This window comes from Rhincodon typus, chromosome 14 (genome assembly GCF_021869965.1).
Source record: "Rhincodon typus isolate 14 chromosome 14, sRhiTyp1.1, whole genome shotgun sequence".
Taxonomy (NCBI): Eukaryota; Metazoa; Chordata; class Chondrichthyes; order Orectolobiformes; family Rhincodontidae; genus Rhincodon; species Rhincodon typus.
The window spans coordinates 22,452,197-22,471,805 of record NC_063345.1 but is presented as its reverse complement, the minus strand read 5'-3'; the positions used below and the strand labels follow the sequence as shown (position 1 = coordinate 22,471,805).

The window sequence follows — 19,609 nt, the reverse complement described above, 5'->3', positions numbered from 1 at the left end:
CTGGATTCAGTTGCAGGAGATGGCCTTGCTCTAACTATTTTGTAATTGAATTTGACCTCGGAAGACCAGAATCCTGTTTGATGAATGATAGGCACTGCACTGTAATTTTATGCCCCGACAATGGCACTTTCAAAGACAAAGGAATTGGCTTATGCATGAACCAGTGGCCATTTCAGATTCGACAGGAGCTTGTCAGTCTCCTCCCAGAAGCAGACACTGTTCCCTTGAGTCATTAACCGAGAAATTGCTCAATACCAGCAGATGTTCTTCAGTCATGCCAATTGAATTTTCAAGCTTGCAGATTTTCTTGTTGTGAAGTGTGGTTTATAACTGATCTTTATATTTTCCCAATTCCTTTAGTTATCCTTATTGAGCATGTTTTGGGATAAGTCAGTAACTGCTTAGTTCTTGCAGTGGCAGGCTTGATGATGGGCATGAAAACATTCAGATAAGAAAACTCAGTTTAGCTACAATTTAGGAATCTGAAATTACTTATGGGCAAACAACCTAGTTTGGACAACGCATTGCACTTGTGTACCTTCATCTTAAACATATGCTGACATTTTTGTAAAGCTCAAAAATAAGTTTTCTCAACCGTGGTGTAGTAAAAACAAAAATCTTGCATATTATTCGACAGTTTTTCATCCATGGTATGTGGGTGTCACTGACAAAGGCAGCATTTATTCACCATCCTTATTGTCCTTGAGAAGATGGTGACATGCTGCCTTCATGAAACACTGCAGGCCATGTAGTGAAGGTATTTCCAGTGCTGTATGGAAGAATTACATAACCCAGCAATGAAGAAGATGTAGCTTTTTAGTTCTAAATCAGGGGGTCTAGGCTCGAAACGTCAGCCTTCCTGCTCTTCTGATGCTGCTTGGCCTGCTGTGTTCATCCAGCTCTACACCTTGTTATCTCTGCTGTATAACTTGCAGTTGCTGATAAATCCAGCCCATCTGATGCACCTGTCTTCCTCATCGGTAAGGTATTGGAAAGTACAATAAATGAAGCTTTGATAAGTTGTTGCCATGCAATTTGTACATGGTACACACTTCAGACCACGATGAAGTAAGTGAAATTTAGCAGTGATGGATTGGATACCAATCAGGCAGGCTGTGTTGTCCTGAATGGTGTAGAACCTGCAAACATCAGACAAGTGGCAGGTATTCCATCACATTCCTGACTTGTGATCTGAGGGGGATGGAAATACTTTGGGTAGATAGGGGTTGAATCACTTAGGATACCCAGCTTCTGACCTGCTCTTGTAGCTATGATATTTATGTTAAGTTTCTGTTCAATGGTGATCCCCACAATATTGATGGCAAGTGGTTCAGCAATGTTAACATCATTGAACATCAAGTATAGATGGGTACGTCATATTGGACGTGGTCATTACCTGGCATTTCTATGGCATGTCTGTTATGTGCTATTTAGCAACCCTGACCGAACTGTAGCCAAGTTTTTATTACATAACTGTTCTGATATCTGAGGAGCTGTGAGTGGAACTGAACACAGCAATCATTAGCAAGAAGTAGAGAAGATGCTAGAGATGATTGCACTTAGGACACTACCATAGGGAGCTCCACAGTGATCTCTTGGACCCTAAATGAGTGACTTCAAACAATCATATTGTGCAAGGTGTGACTTCAAGCAGTGGAGAGTTTTCCTGCCAGTTCAAAATCCTGAAACTCCCTCATTGACAGCACTGTGAAAGTCTGTTGACCATTCACATTCAGTAGTTCATGCATAAGGCTCATGACGACATTGAAAAGGGAAACCAGCAATAGCCAATAAACAAAAATAGAAATTCTTGGCGAAACTCAGCAGGTCTGGCAGCATCTGTGGGGAGAAAGCAGGATGATAGTATAAGGTAGGGGTGGAGGTTAGATAGACCTTAGGTTTAGGGTAAAAGTTCGGCACAACATCTTGAGCCGAAGGGCCTGTACTGTGCTGTACTGTTCTTTGTTCTATGTTCTCTATTAATGTTTTGAGTCCGGTGACTCTTCAAATCAGAACAATAGGCAATAAATCTTGGCCTTGCTAGCCATGCCCAAATACCACTACTGAATATAAAAGAAAGACAACCATAATTAAATATCCCACAATTCACAACTGCAGGGACCATGTCAATACTATTAATGGAAAGCAACCAGCTAGGTTCCAATGAAGAGTTGTCCCTTGTATTCAACTCAGATCATTTTTATTCGGGCAGAACAACACGTGGCCAAGACAGACATCATTCCACTGAAATTAAGTAGAATAGGGAAGTTAATTTAAGGATTCCGACATCCTACTTAGGTGTGCTTTGAGAAGAAACAACTGAAGCTATCCTTGCTTTCTGATCTTGTGGTCACAGTTGTAATTACTTATCTGCTAATATGATTACACAACCTAATAATAGGATGAAACTCTACTAACTTGACAGTTTCATGGTTGAATTTATCATGCAAAACACTGATTTGTTAAATAAAAACACAAATTGCCATATAATCTGATTGATAAAGTACTTGTAGATAATCTGTCCTTTAACTATATAGTTACCAAAACTATAAAATATGCAATAAGTTTTCTACTATTTCAAGGATCTAAAGCACGTCCCCTGAAAATCGTGTATTTTGCAGTTTTGGGTTTACTGGTTTTGCGGTAAATGCTTTCTTTTCTAAACCTTGGACTTCCACCCAATCAGCCCGAACTTCCAACAGTTTACAATACAATTTGTTTTTTAACTGAAGGGTGAGAGAAAAAATCTAACTCATTGGGCATCTAACTCTTGTTGCAGCACACTCTAGGACAAAATAACATCAGAATCATGGAATTAACAAAAAGTAATTTCTTCCATAGTTAACTTACAATCTGATCTATTATGAATGCCATCTTCTTATTAAAATCCTCGGAAAATGTCTCCTAATTCCCAAACATAATCGAAACAAAACTGTACCCCCATGTGCCTCAATTATGAAACCTATCTAGTTTCTAACCATTAATAATATTTACGTAGTCCCTGCGCCTGTGAACTGTGGAATATTTAATGATTGCTTTTTAAATATTCAGAAGTGAGATGGCTATCAAGAACAGCATTTAGTGTCTATTGCTAGTTGCCCTTTAAAAAGTGGTGGTGAATGAATTGTAGACACTGAATGGTGAACACACTCCCATGGTGCCATAAACGAGAAACTTTCAGGATATTGAGGCAGTGGTCATGAGAAAAGAATGATATATGTCTAAGTGAGGATATTGTGGAGTTCATAGATGGAAGGTTGGCTTCCTTGATGGCCTGGGCTGTGTGCACCACCTTCTGTAGTTTCTTACAGTCCTGGGCAAAGCATTTGCCGTACCAGGCCATTATGCACCCATTATGACAGAATGCTTCCAATGGTGTATCTGTAAAAGTTGGTGAGAACCCTTACAGACATGCCAGACTTCCTGATCTGCCTGAGGAGGAAGAGGCGTTTTTGTGCCTTCTTGACTGTCGCATCTACGTGGGAAGTCCAGGACAGTTGTCAGTTATTCCCCACTCTACCATTACTATCAAACCAAGAGATTAACCTAAACAGCACACCTATAAGTAGGTTTCATCCTAGTAAAGCTACAACAACATATATTTGCATGCCAGTTAACTAAAAGCATGTGATAGGCAGAGCTAAATTATCCCATAAGCAACAGATCAGATGAAAGGTCTGCAGAATCTGGGACTTCTGAAGTGAGTCTTGCCTACTTAGTCCCCAAAGCCTGTCCATCATTGATAATGCACCAGTCAGCAGTGTGATGGAATACTGTCCAGGAGCGTGGATGAGTGGAAGTCCAACAACATTCACGAATCTTGTCACGATCCAGGACAAAACAATCCACTTGATCAGCAACTCATCCACCACCTTCACAATTCACCCGCTCCATTGGTGGCAGCAGTGTCTATCATTTACACGGTGTACTGCAGTAACTCACCAATGGTTTCTACACAGTACCATCCAAACTCGTGACCTCTACCACCTAGAAGGACAAGGTTAGCAAAATGCTTGGGAGCCACCACCTACTAGCTCCCCCTCCAAGTGATGCAACGTCATGTCTTGGAAATATATTGCCATTCCTCCATGATTGCAGAAACAAAATATACACACACAGGAATTAAGAGCTGCACTGTTAGCATACCTGCAACAGTCTAATGATGGCTTACCATCACATTCTCAATGGTAATTACAGACTGCCACATCCAAGGAAGAATTACAAAATAGTGTGGATTAGTAATGAATGATGCACAATGACATGACACAAACCTTGGGGCCCAGTTGGAAGTCAGAACATTTTACATATAATCTTAAGAGACAACAGCAAGAAGATACTTTCAGATCACTTTGTATTGGATTGATGAACAGCCTCCAACGATGACATTCTTGTTTCTTGTTTTTTGAGCTCACTGGAAAAGTCTTCAAGGCTGGATTGTCTGGCATTTTTTCTTTCCCTCAGGCAGTTTTAATCGTTAGGTGGTGAACTTGCTCCCTGCTTTGCCTTGGATGTCAATCCTGGAGCTGTTCCCAATTTAAAAATTCACTTCCAATCACATATAAACTCTGTGCACAGAACATAATTTCACCCCCAGTATTGTTGCCCTTTCAGAACACAATGATGTTTTTGATGATTTCGCAAAGTAAAACATGGTTTCCATTAAATATTACTCAATTATACTCTGCTAAAATTTTACAATGGACATTACAGTGTAATTTGTTGGTGTTTCATACAAAATATTTTGCTGTTAAGGCATAGTGGAGGAAATGCAGAATTTCTGAATTTGATTAGTTTGTAGAAAATGCTGCTGACATTCCCAAATGTGTGGTTTGTTTGCTTTTCCCTTCTTTCTTGAAAGTTCTTCCTTATGCAGGGATACATTTTTAAAGGCATTGTCTAACCTTTCATTTTGTTCAATACTTTATTCAATCTTCATTTGTTAACCTGAGTGTTGGTCCATTGAACAGTAGAAGGCATCTCATTCAGCTTTGGTGCTGTTCCCATTGAATGTCCACATACGTGAGCTTTCTCGTTGGAGTCACTGGGTAGGATTCATAATGTTAGTCTGTCATGATGCAAAACAATAGATATAGACAAGTAGCCCAAGAGTCAGTTACACCAATGAGATATGTGGAAACTCCTCATTTATGTTGATAAGCAGAATGTTCTAATCCTTCTATTTCCTGGAAAACGGTGATGCTGGAGGAGGGAAGCATTAGAAGAGAACAAATTGCATCTTCTAATGGAGTGTCTTTTGAAAACTGTATAATCTAATCCATCTCATCCTCCTTTTTGAGCAGACACCATAAAGCATTGAAAGTAGTAGAGATATAAAAAGAGTCATAGAGCTGTATCGCATGGAAACAGACCCTTTGATCCAACTCGTCCATGCCAACCAGATATCCTAAATAAACCTAGTCCCATTTGCCAACATTTGGCCCAGATCCCTCTAAACCCTTCCTATTCATATACTCAACCAGATGCCCTTTAAATGTTGTAATCGTACCAGCCTCCACCACTACTGCTGGCAGCTCATTTGATACACGCACCACCTTCTACGTGAAAAAGGTGCCCCTAAGATCCCTTTGAAATCTTTCCCCTCTCACCTGAAACCTATGCTCTCTAGTTTTGGACTCCCGCACCCCGGGGAAAAGACCTTGTCTATTTACCCTATCCATGTACCTCTATAAGTTCACCCCTCAGCCTCCGATGCTCTGGGAAAGCAGCCCCAGCCTATTCAGCCTCTTCCTATAGCTCGAACCCTCCAACCCTGGCAATGTCCTTGTGAATTTTTTTGAACCCTTTCAAGTTTCACAACATCCTTCCTGTAGCAGCGAGACCAGAATTGCTTGCAGTATTCCAAAAGTGGCCTAACCAATGTTCTGTTCAGCCACAACATGACGACCTAACTCAGTGCCCTGACTAATAAAGGCCAGCATACCAAATGCCTTCTCCATTATACCATCTATGTGTAATGAGAAAATTATGACATTGAATTTTATTCTTAAGTAAACCCTTTGAATATTCTGAACTGAGTTCGTATAGCCTACTAAAATCACCTTATCAGCCCTCTATAAATTGTCTGTTATCTATGTTTTCAGCCAATGGAACCTCTAGCAGCCAGCTTTCCACTCCCAAGTCCAATAAGTCTCCAGTCTCAACACCCATTTCTACACCAACCAGCCCAGGCTGCCTTCGCAAGCACAAGGTAGGTCATTATTATGCCCCTCTGTTTTTTCTGTTACCATAGAGTGAATACCTTAGCCTCAAAAACTATGATGCTTTAGTTTAAGGGATATCCATGTTTTGTTCTTTAAATAAGTAGACATCTGGAAAACAGAAATTTACAGCAGATCTTTGATTATTGATCTCCCATTAATACGGCATGATTTCCACCTGAAAATGTGTAGATGCATTTGGTGAGAAGTGAATTTTTTAAAAAATTCTGACTTTGTCAAACATGAAATGTTTTACCCACCCCCAGTGCCAATATGGGTGAATCAGTTCAGTCACCTTAATGTCATTGGATAGAGCAAAATATATTCAATTCTCGGGAGGGCACGCTGCATCTGTACAGATGTGCACATGCTCATTCCTCGTGCGTAGACACACACTGAAAAATGAACACCACACACATATACACAAATGCATGCCAGGGTACCTTGAGGGCCCCTTTCGAGATTTTCTTGGGGGCTACTTTTTCATTCACAATAAGACCTTTATGAAAAGATGCAGTTACATAATAACATTAAAAAAAAACCAAAAGAACTGCGGATGCTGTAAATCAGGAACAAAAACAAAGTTGCTGGAAAAGCTCAACAAGGTGCAGGGCTGGACGAACACAGCAGGCCAAGCAGCATCATAGGAGCAGGAAAGCTGACATTTCAGGCCTAGACCCTTCATCAGAAAAGGGGGAGGGGAAGGGGGTTCTGAAATAAATGGGGAGAGAGTGGGAGGCGGATAGAAGATGGATAGAGGAGAGGATAGGTGGAGAGGAAACAAACAGGTCGAAGAGGCGGGGATGGGGCCAGTAAAGGTGAGTGTAGGTGGGGAGTTAGGAAGGGGATAGGTCAGTCCAGGGAGGACGGACAGGTCAAGGGGGCGGGATGAGGTTAGGAGGTAGGAAATGGGGGTGCGGCTTGAGGTGGGAGGAGGGGATAGGTGGGAGGAAGAACAGGTTAGGGAGGCGGGGATGAGCTGGACTGGTTTTGGGATGCGGTAGGGGGAGGGGAGATTTTGAAGGTTGTGAAATCGCATCATCCTCCGACACTTCCACCATCTGCAATCCGACCCCACCACCAAAGACATCTTTCCCCCCCCACCCTTATCTGCTTTCTGGAGGGACCACTCTCTCCGTGACTCCCTTGTCCGCTCCACACTCCCCTCCAGCTCCACCACACCCGGCACTTTTCCCTGCAACCGCAGGAAGTGCTACACCTGCCCCCATACCTCCTCCCTCACCCCCATCCCAGGCCCCAAGAAGACTTTCCACATCAAGCAGATGTTCACCTGCACATCTGCCAATGTGGTATACTGCATCCGCTGTACCCGTTGTGGCTTCCTCTACATCGGGGAAACCAAGCGGAGGCTCAGGGACCGCTTTGCAGAACACCTACGCTTGGTTCGCAATGAACAACTGCACCTCCCAGTCGCGAACCATTTCAACTCCCCCTCCCATTCCTCAGACGACATGTCCATCCTGGGCCTCCTGCAGTGCCACAACGATGCCACCCGAAGGTTGCAGGAACAGCAACTCATATTCCGCTTGGGAACCCTGCAGCCCAATGGTATCAATGTGGATTTCACAAGCTTCAAAATCTCCCCTCCCCCTACCGCATCCCAAAACCAGTCCAGCTCGTCCCCGCCTCCCTAACCTGTTCTTCCTCCCACCTATCCCCTCCTCCCACCTCAAGCCGCACCCCCATCTCCTACCTCCTAACCTCATCCCGCCCCCTTGACCTGTCCGACCTCCCTGGACTGACCTATCCCCTCCCTAACTCCCCACCTACACTCACCTTTACTGGCCCCATCCCCGCCTCTTCGACCTGTTTGTTTCCTCTCCACCTATCCTCTCCTCTATCCATCTTCTATCTGCCTCCCACTCTCTCCCCATTTATTTCAGAACCCCCTTCCCCTCCCTCTTTTCTGATGAAGGGTCTAGGCCCGAAACGTCAGCCTCTCCGCTCCTATGATGCTGATTGGCCTGCTGTGTTCGTCCAGCCCTGCACCTTGTTGTCTCGGATTCTCCAGCATCTGCAGTACCTACTATCTCTGCTGGAAAAGCTCAGCAGGTCTGGCAGCATCTGTGGAGGAGAAAACAGAGTTAACGTTTCGGGTGCCGTGACCCTTCCTCAGAACAGAGGCTACCAAACCGACAAAAATATAGCTAGTGTAATTCAGTTGCATATTTACAAAACTGGAATATTTTAACAAGCCAGTTACTGCTCTTTCTCGTGCATCATAGATCTCAATCTCAGATCTGAATGTAACAAATCATTCATTGTTCATTGCAACAGCAGCCACTGCATTTCCCCATGGAGTAGCTCCTGAAATGCAGCCTTAAGCTTGGCAATACCATAATTATTTGCAAGTAATTAAATATCTCATTTCAAGTTTCCTAGTTAGCTAAGTGTCCTTTGCTACCAGGTAATACACTGTATTCTCTTCTTTGCAGCCTCCCTTTGTCTCTCTCAGCCCCCTTGGAACCTTCCTGTCCCTCCCACTGCCATTGCAGCTTCCCTGTTTCCCCACACCTCTGACTCTCTTGCAGCCTCTTCCTTCTCCCCAGTTGCCAATTTGTTTCTGGTGAGTGGATAGTTGTCTTGGCAAAATGGCAGCTCCCTCTCCCGGTCTGTCGAAAAGGCTATTCCCAGCCTTATCTTTTCTATAAAATCCCTAGGGTGTGGATCAATGCCGTTCAGTCCAGCAAGTCCACACCAATCCTCTGAAGAGCATCCCAACCAGATCCACACCCACCACCCCATCCCTGTAACCGTGCATTTCCCATGGCTAACATACTTAACCTACACATCCCTGAACACCATGAGTAATTTGGCATGGCCAATCCACCTAACTTGGATATCTTTGGACTGTTGGAGGAAACTGGAGCATCCGCTCAAAACCCACGCAGTTATGGGGAGAATGTGTAAACTCCACAAAGACAGTTGCCCAAGGGCAGAGTCAAATCCAGATCCAGTGCAACAGTGCTATCCACTGAGCCACTGTGCCGCCCTTCTGGCTTTCCCTCCTGGCTTCACCAAAATGGCTACAGGCTCTTGGACTTTGGCTCTCAGCCCCTCCGACTCCTTGTAATCTGGCCCTCTGCCAGACTCTGGCAGACGTTGCTCTAGTGCCTCCTGACTAGCAGCAGTTATATTGCTGCTCCTACAGGTTCTTTCTCTCCCAGGTTTGTTGCAGACGAGATGTCTACTGAGCCCATCAGCAGAAAGGATGGCAGAAAACAGCCCTGTGATTGGAAGAGAAGCACTTCACCAATTCTTTCCGCCCTCATGAGGGAATTTTCCAAGGCATTTGAGGGATTCTTAGTGATGTATTTGCCCTCCAGTCCCATGTATATTGTGCTTTGGGGCAATATGGGATAATCTACAGATATTATCATTGGGAGCCAATTATTTTCCAAGGGTCATTCATTAACTTTGGATATATATTTAAAAAAAGGACACTGTTCAAATACAAAATCTATGAATTATTACTTAGCATAAATTATTATTTAGTTCATATATAAATGAAAGTTTATCCCTAGGCACTTCACATTTGTTATTGAAGTGCAATTAGTGTTGTGTAGGAGTCATGGCAGCCATTTTGAATATAGCATATTGCCATAAGTAGTAATAACCTAACTAACTAGTTAATCCAGTTTTGGTATGTTTGCTGAGAAATGAAGACAGCTATTTAACCATTACCATTACCATTACTGAGTTAGTGTGTGGAATCTGCATCCTGAAAGTGAGGTTGGATACACATGCCATTAGGAGAAAGAGAACTTGAAGTTCAGACCAATTCACTATATTCCCCCTCATGTGTGACTCGTCTCACAATATTGGTTGCAGATTTCTGGCACTCTGATTGTAACACTTTGATCAACAACCAAGGCTATCATTTCCTGCTCTTCCAGTAAGTAAAGAGGAGCCAGGGTGCTATCAGCATCTGCACAGTCTACAGAGGAATAATTGCCCTGTAACTTCAGAATGTGTGTATAACAGGAATAAGATTCTAATAGCCCTTGTAGCATAACAGCCTTAGGCCACGTTACTCTTGACTCTGCCTTAGACACAGAATAATCCATCTATTTCCTGAGGCTGGGCTTTGATAGGCCATTGCAGATGGAAAAGTTGACCATTAAGCTACTAAAAGAGGGCACTGTGCCTTTGGTGGCATACAAGCCTCCAGCCTGCCCACTTCCAAAACTGACATGATTCTACAAGTACCAGGGAAGGTGCTGGGGGGCCACCTTCTGTGACTCAGTTGAGGCCACTGCTATTCAGGTGTAACATGTGGTGTGAGAGGCCTGTGCCTATTGTGCAGGGTGACAGATTTGTACCTACTGGTTAGCGGCAAGTGAAAGGGACACGGTGTCTCCTGTCCAGGTCTGTGGTACCAATTGGTATCCCCTATTTCCGTTGCTGTGTCCTCTCCTTTATGCCTCCCCATCTCCCTTCCTGCATTCTGCCAGCCTGCCCCCCGTCAAGATTCGAGACTTAGCTGGAGCATTTGTTGTTGCTGTTCCTCATGAGCTTCTTGCAGTACCGGTAGTGACAACAGCTTCTTGTGGCACTGCAGAGACTGCAGAGTTGATGGACTCTAATTGGCTGGCAGCTTTGAAAAGTGAGGCATCCTTCTGGAAAGAGCCAGGGGTCTTGCTCCCTAATAGTTAAAGGTCTGTCAGTCAAAGGTCAAGCCAGCTGAGTGGAAGTGGGCTAACCTCCAATATTTACACAGTAGGGGAGCAGAGAACTCACCTTCAGCACATAACCCAGCCTCCAATGTAATGCTGCTGCAAGCAACATACCTTCTATGAGCAACATTAATGACAGTCCACTTCTTATACAAAAAAAAGTTACAGAAAACTTTTTAAAATTTTTTTTGTCTTATGCATTTATTAATTTTTTAAAAAACATACTAACTAGATTAGGAAACTGACTTTGAGAACAGATCAACTGTGAGGAAACTGATTTTCTCCAGTGGAAAAAGTCATTATCACAGGGTGTTCCCTGGGAAGAGTTACTGAATCCGACAGTCCAAGGGTGTTAGATCAACACCAGTAGAAATATGACCATTAACGCAGAGGGTGTCTGTATTTTATAATACCAAGCATACATTTCCATACACCACTCCCACTAGGAGAATAGCTTTGTCACTATTTGTGGATGACTGATGATGACATTGTTCCTTTGAAGAGAAAGACTGCATACTTTGAAATAGCTGACTCCTGGAAGCAGAAAATCTGCAATCTGAAAAGACACCAAATTGAAAAGATAAGCGTGGAGAAGAACAAAGAAACTACAAGAAGGAAATGATTAGTGAGATTTATAGATGTACCGTTTGGATCCAAACCGAAGAAATTAAGATGTTAATAGCTTGCACATTTTACAAAGGCTTGAAAGATTAAATCCAATTTAACCTCTTACAGAATAGTATAGGGCCACTGAGTGATTAATTTGCACTCAATTTAAAAGCAGAATAAAACAGAAAATATTGGTGTTACTCAGTACGTCAGAAAAATAAAAATTGCGGGAGATGCAAAATGATATTTCTACTTTACACTATCTGGTAGAGTCAGAATCGCCCTCGCTGAGGCAATCGGCAATTTCTTTTATCAATCATATATAAAGTCTTGTTTCTGTCTGCTTCCCCACTGCAGGATCTGTATCTGCCACTTTCTCTGGATGACTCGGACTCACTGGGTGACTCGATGTAAGCCGAAGAGTAATGGAAGGCTGCAACTTGTCATCTGAACCAGTGAGACTTGGAAAAGGAATTCTGCCCAGTGTGCAGAGGTTATTGATCTTGGTGTTTACTAATTCCCAAGTGACACCAAAACAAAATGCCCTGTTTTTAACAGTTTGTCCTTCTCATGAGAAACCTAGTATCTTGGAATATCACTGCCTTTTTCTAAACATCAGATATGAAGCACTGTGAGAATATTTCATAATAACACAAGCAGGTCTCTTGTACATCACTTGTTCTTTGAAATTTATGGTCCCTGGTTTTGTTTTTTTTAATGGTGCTGTGTGATTCTCCATTTCTCTTTGATATTTGATGTGCAGTTATTATATGCTTCATTTATAAATCTGGTTTTAGTTATTAAAGACCTCTGCCAGTTTTTCTTTTTTAAGAAAATCCTCTGCTGCGCAGACATGTTTAACATCTGATTTGTTTAAGAAAAGGAGGACAGAAAAAAATCTCCAAAAAAATCATTAACTAAGATGCAAACATTTAGTTTAAAATAGAAATAACATTGATTTGAGAATGGGAAAGTAATTTCAGAAGAATACAGCTTAATGAGACTAAGGCATTAATTTTCTAAAATTAAATTTGATCACATTTGTTTAATACTTTTTTTAGTGATAAAATAAGTCTGATTCTTGCTTTATATGACATTTTGAATGGATAGAACTATTTAGGGTTAGAGTGAGACAGCAAATTTACATTTTACTAATAAGAACAAGTTGTTCATGCGCTTTTTTATTTGTGAATGTGTTCACCGTGCAATTATATTCAAACCAGTTTATAAATAGACTTACTGAATAGCATTAATAGAATACTTGTAAAAGCTGGTGGTGAAGGTTTTTCTTTGAAGACAGATTTGATAGGGAAAAGGGAACATTAACTTGCCACTGGACTAGGATTAGCATGAAATAAACTTGCCATGCATGAGACTTATCTTCTTCTTTTTCTTGATTCATAAAGAATGTTTACAACCTTGTTTGATTTGGTGTGGCATTTAGCTTGCAGGCTGATTTTGCTGTGATGTGGAATTCAAATTTCAGTGCAGTACAATTTCTTTTGTTTCGGTAGCTAAGTTTGGAAGATTGGTCATGAGTATTTCTCCATGCTGTTGTCCTGCTGCAGAATGCCTCCATTGTTTTTTCCCCCTTCCCCAGAGAACAAAGAATTGGCTCCATGTTGCCGTGGAATTCCCATTGCTGTGAATTCCACTCTGTTCACCGTTGCATGTTGGCCTCTGAAGCATTCACTTAACAGTCCCAGGCTCGGCAATTGTTTGAATATTGTGACCCCCATGCACTTGCAATCAGAAAAAAGTAGTTGAAATTGGTCGGTCGATGCCCCCACTCCCGCAGATTAGCAGATTGCCTACTGATTGGCATATCTAAGTGACCATTCTCTTTCAGGGATATCAATGTGCCACAATACAAAAATTATTGCCAGCTGATGTTTCAATTATCATTCAGTTCCCCTCCAAAATGAGGTAGCAGGGTAGTATAAAAAGTTGTCAATTAGAATAATGTAGCTAAGCAGTGAGTGAGAGAGAAATGTGGGTTTATCATTGGTAAATTTTGCCCTATCAATGTACTTCCATGAATTTTGCTTAAACTTCTAGCCATTCCCTAATCAGCCAACATTCTTCATCATGCTCTAATGTCAGTTCAAATCACCAAACGTAGTTCCATAATTCAACAAGTTTGGAATCATATTAAATGATATTTTGAGAAGGTGGCAAATCGTCATACCTTCCAGCAAATTATTCCTCACATACGTAACATCAGAAAAGGTCTAAAGAAGAAATTTTATATTCTTTAAAACATGTGTTCCAGTTACCTTTAGCTCAATGAGGACTCGGGATTTTGGGATTGTGTTTTTATATCCCTGAGTTGTTTTTTCCTTTCTCTCTCCTTCTGCCTGACTCCTCCTGAGTCATGATTGAGCTGCAGAGCAACATATGGTCTGTCAAGTTTCAGACATTTATCGCTGGCCTTCTTCAGTCAGCTTTAGTGGTCAAAATGACTGCTGCAGCATGTAGGCGGACATGGAGCGAAAGGCTCTTGGCTTGTCTGGAAATCTGGTCTGTTCCCAGGAGGGCTTCCTTGGCCAGTTAAGTTAGCCCCTGCTACCTATGAGAACCAAGGGGCAGTTAGCTGCATGATATTTCTATTAATTTTGGAGGCAGTTTTGACACTCTTCACTGGTTTCTGAACCACCCATTACTTTTCGCTGCAATCAACAGTATGGAAAACAAAATGAATTTTTGTAACACCAGCCTTATTTTTGAAAAACATCACTGGTTTCCAGGGAGTCAGTGATAATGTCACTGGAATAGCAATCCAGAAGCCCAGTCCACTATTCTGGGTGTCTGGGTTAGAATTTCACTGTGCTAAATGGAGAAGACTGAATTTAATAAAATCTTGAATAAAGTGCTGGCCTAGTGACAACCATGTAATGTCAATTGTAAAAATCCATCTGGTTCACTAAGGTCCTTCCATGAAGGAAATCTGCCATCCTTATCAGGTCTGACTGACGTGGCTCCACATCCATAGCAATATGATTGACTCTTAACTGCCCCATGGGCAAATAAAGGTAGATAATGACTGCTGGCCCTGCCAGAGGAATAAATATGAACAAAATGTCTTGATTTTTTTCTGATTGCCAGCAAGCCCAGGCAACAGATTCCATCTTTGTTTTCTGTTTGGTAACAGACTGGCAGATGATACACCTCCTGATACAAGTTCCTCCTTCTGACTTCTCCCAGTATAAGGATTCTATTACAGGTTGATCTTCTTTCCAATGGGCTGAAGACGGAAGGATGATGCCTTCTGCTTTGTCCTCTAGAAGTCAATTCAAAAAGAGATCAGTTGGACTCAGTCACAGAACAGCAATAGATGGTACAAATAAACCCACATTGCACCCAATGGTGTATTAAGAGCTTAAGGATTAGGGAGTCCTCAGATCAATCTCTTTGATCTCTGGCTTTGGTGTCATTTGGTGTCACTCTCTTGACAAATCTGCAGCTTAAAGTGTGTCAGTGTGTTCCCTTAAGAAAGAGAAGTAACCTCAGCAGGGAGACAATTCCCAAAATTATTCCCCTTAGCTGTACAGAACAGCAGCTGCATCAACTGATTGAGAAACCTGAAGTTCGGATCATTCCAGTCTTCTGGCAGAAAGAAAGCATAAGTAAACCTGTGAGTTGTGAGAGGGGAATGGTTGGAGGAAGAATAATCAAATGAGCTGAAGCCACATCAGATTAATTCTCAGTCAGACAGGCTAAGTGCAACTCCATAAGAAGTAAACAAAGTGCAAGGTTAAAATTTGGTTAAGAGCAGTGTGTGTTATTCAAATGATGTCTCATGCACAGGTGACCTATAGGCATAATGGCTGTGTTTGGTGTGAAAATACAGATGGCCCATTTGTAATTGTATTAATTCAGGCACATAATAGGCAAAGAGCCTCTGGTCTTTAATGAAACAGACTCAGCCTGAGTGCTGATTTAAATTTAATCTAGCATTAACCTGTATATTTTCACACTTGTAATGGCCATTATATTGTAGAACTCCTTCCGTGGGAAGTGAGACCACATTGCTCTGGATTCATCCTGTTCACATTGAGGGTTGGGCCAAGAGCACCTTGAAGGAACTGAGCGTGCGAAAAGTTAAGCGCAAACAGTTATTCCCAAGTCTGTTTTGCAGGGGGCTTTCCCCGAGAAAGTATAGGCCAGCAATCTGAACCTTGTATTACTGGCCAGTATTGGCCTGATGAGCAGCAGCCACAAGAAAAAGAAGTTCACGGTAAATAAGTTGGTTGCCACTGTTGCCCCTTTGGTTTTAGAGGTAGAAGGAGAGACTTTGTCAAGAGGCAGTGTACTATGCCCCAGAGAAGGTGAGTGAAACCACTTTTTGTGAGGTGGCACCCTGTCTGCTTGGAGTAGGGAATAAGATAACCTCATGAAGGAGTGCATCAAGTGCACTGCCTGGTTTCTTACAGCGTTGCCTCTGTGGATAGGGTGTAGCTGCACCGTTAGTAAATGGAAAGAATTCAGATTGATAGTAATGCTAATCAGCAGTATTTATTTCACAAAGAACCCTCTAAAAATACCATTACCTAAGACCGTGAGTGTATTACATTGATACCTTTTATTTTTTATTGAATATTTTAACCACGGTGGCAGTTGATTTGTGAGTTTCTTCTGAGATGCAACAAAGACTCACAACAACGCTGAAACCAGCCTCAGATTTGCATAGCTGGTAAAAGGCCAGCCTGGAAGGAAAATTGGCATAAACACTCAAAATGTTACAAATTGAGCCCGTACCCTAAAAGATTAAAAAGGTCAATATAATAGACTGAAGTATTGCCTGCTATGTACTGCATTCATTTTTTTTCTATCCTTGCACGTCATGGGCAGTGTAACCTGGAACTGTTAGCATTCCCATGGAAACAAGACAGACTGTGTTTTTGTCGCCATGCAACAAGAGTCAGCCAGGAATAATTGGCACTGTTCCCATAATTGGCAGTATCCCCATAATTGGCTGCTGGTGTATGAAGGAGCTGAGGTGAATGTAAAGGAGCAGAGATCTGAAGCAGAGTTAGTTCTATATGTGAATGTTGAGGCTGGAAATAAATTGATGTAATTGAAATTCGTTAGAACTGTCGACAAATAGAACATTGGATTAGTATTGAGTCTGGTTAATGGTGATTATAGGATTAAAACTGTGGTTGTTTTGAATCTGGAGAAGGGCATTACTGAAAAAATCCACTGTTCACTCTCATATTATCAGTCTAGACAATGAATGCTCTGCTATTAGTGCATGAATTTCCCTTCCTGAGTTCAAATGTATCAATATAGAGACTCAGTGGTGTAGTGTGTTTCAATCTGTTGAGTTCTCACCCAAACCCACATGGATGCAAATTGATACTAAAATGTAAATTTTATTTGGAAGATCAACAAGATTGGCTACTGTGCCAAATTTGCATTAATGTAGCCATGGGCATTCTGAGGTTTTCATTAATGCAGCTTTAATCTGCATCTGGCTGCATTGAATAGGTCCTGGCAATGCTGTTGTTGACACTGAATGCTGGAAATGGCAATAGAACTAAGTTCATTTTGAAAAGCACAATCATCATAAAGTATAAAACACATTTGTAGTATGTATTTACAAATTATAAGTCAACATGCCCCATGTGGTGGTAGAAATAGTAATATTTAATAGTATGGAAGCCCTGTATCATCTGGGTGTTACTAGATATGCCATTAATTTGAAAATCTGATATATTCAGAAATGAAAATATTTCTGATCTTTGGAACAATCTTGTCTTTTGGGATTGTCCATACAATGGGAGACAGCTTAACTAATTCAAAACCCAAGCCAGTTGCACAGAGTTGGGAATGGGCCCATTCCTAAGTCTGGTGCCTTAAACCTGCCTTTGGATGAAGCTGGCAAGGGAAAGCCAGCAAAATCTTGAAGCTTGCATCAATTTCAGTGCTGCTGCTTATTCGCTGGTAAGCAGGTTTCAACGTGGTGACAAGAAGCAGATTGCCAGCCCATCCATTTATTAATTAGGTGGCTCACTGACTCATACTTCAATAACACTCAAATTTATCCCATAAATGGAAATTGTTATCTCTAAAAGCATGCTTGAAAATCTTATGTTGCAAACAGGAATTTTCTGGCACCTAACTGTAGACAATTATCCAATAAATGTGCCATAATGTCAGAAACAGTTGGGCTTTAATAAAATTCAAATGAAATCTTAAATAAACCTCATCATTGTGGAAGTGCATGGAGTGAGCTAATGGCACCAAAAGTGATCAGAAATGAAGTTTGAAAGTTACAGTGCAATACAGCTACAAAACAGCAGTAGTTTGCATTTTTTTTTAAACCCCCTTAAGAATTTTATCCACTACATCGCTGGGAAGTTTCTATTTTCAATATGATCACTCCCAACCATCTGCCATTCTATTCGCAATAATTCTTGAATACTTACATTTCTCTGTAAAATCACTCCCAAATGTTCACAGGTACCTACCATTCTGTTTAATTACTCCCAGGTACATGGTGTTCTCCTTATGATAATTTCCAGGTGTCATCAATTGCTAATATAATTGTTCCTGCTATGACTGTAATGTACTTTTTGGCTGTTATTGATATGTTAGTCAGAAATTAGTGAGCAATGGTTGATAATAGTAATGCACTTTAGTTCTATTGTCAGAAAATTAACCAGAACATCAATGCAATCTATAGAATCTATAAAAACCCAAATGCACCAAAATTTGCTTTTGGAAAAAAACGCCTACCATCAAGTTGAATATACAATGGAACTAACAGAAAAGAGAAATTTCTTTTTAAAAATATTAATTTCTGAATAGTTTGCTTGCTTGTTTTTCTATTACATCAGTGCTATCATGCTTGAACCATGTGCATGTTTCAGCCATTTTTGCTATCTGTGGTGAAGAGTCAGTTTGCTATTTTTGCTGCCTTTTTTTGTGAAATTCTAAATGTACATAAAATGTTTATTATTATTGACTTTTCAAATTTCTAGTCAGTAGATGTAGTGGGAACTCTGTAATGTAGTTTTGCAAAAGTGCACACCAGTAGAATTTTAATGATAGAAGTGTTTGCTTGTTTAGACTAGGTGAGGATTGCAGGATCCATTTCCATTCAGCTTTGAGGTTACTCTGCAGTGAATTCAGATTCTCTTTTGTGGCACATCTGGCTTTCCTCTTCTGGCCTCTGACACTGAATTTGTTTCTACACATCCCTCGAAAAGTTGATACAGTTTGTTAGTGTAAGAGAAATTGTTTTTAATACTGCTTTTTGAAAGGCAAGATACAGCTGTTGAAATTTGCATCCAGAATATTATTCAGTTTTAAAAACCAGCATCTATCTCGCTTTGAGATTATGGATTCTTGTACCTGAGGCCAAATTGTTCCATTTCTATTAGATTACTGTGAAAGAGGAACTATCAGTTTGCTTTGTAACTTCCCATCTAACACTTGTAGTTTGAATTTGTATTCATTTTAATGTACATTTGCAAGATGTGTGTAATTTTAAAAAATACATTTGATGGAAGTCTTATTACTCTGTGTTTGTGTCTTATTTTATCTTTAACATTGTAAGGCTGAAGTATAACATTTGGATGTAACAGAAGCATTACTCCCTCCTAATCTTTACTCGTTGTGGAATAGTTTGTCTACCAACGAAATGGATGGCTACCTAAACCTGGATTTATACCAATTTCAAACAGTTATAGAGATAAATGGGAACTGACTGTGGGGTCTTTCAGCATCTATTAAGACAAGTGGAGTAACCATGCTTTGTATCTATATTGTGAGTGCCGCTCCGCTAGAGAAATGCTTCATAATTTCCCTATATTAACATGCTGAGATCAGGAGTCCAGCAAGTGGAAGAACTATTGGCACAAAGCCATATCCCACTATACTATTGCACTTCTCTTGATAAATGAAGTTGTTTTGTCACTGTAGCATTCTTTTAACAAGCAATGTAACTGACAGTATCAAATTCCTAACACATTAGAAGTTATCTGATAGGAGAAGGAGGGTAATAAACTGCAGAAGATTTAATGTGTCTCATTTAAAAAAAATTGCTTTTATGAACATTTGTGTTGTTCATTTTTGTTT

At 41.0% G+C, this 19,609-nt stretch overlaps 1 protein-coding gene across 1 annotated transcript in view; it reads left to right on the top strand.

Moving 5' to 3' along the window:
• LOC109930541 (neuronal migration protein doublecortin-like) overlaps window positions 1–18,951 on the top strand; it is a 157,126-nt gene extending 138,175 nt beyond the window's left edge. The window contains exons 6-7 of the mRNA XM_048605447.1: window positions 6,102–6,208; window positions 11,882–18,951. Of these exons, the coding sequence (XP_048461404.1) occupies window positions 6,102–6,208; window positions 11,882–11,938 (164 nt within the window). The 3' untranslated portion in view covers window positions 11,939–18,951. The remainder of the gene's footprint in view (window positions 1–6,101; window positions 6,209–11,881) is intronic.
• The last annotated feature ends 658 nt before the right edge of the window (window positions 18,952–19,609 follow it).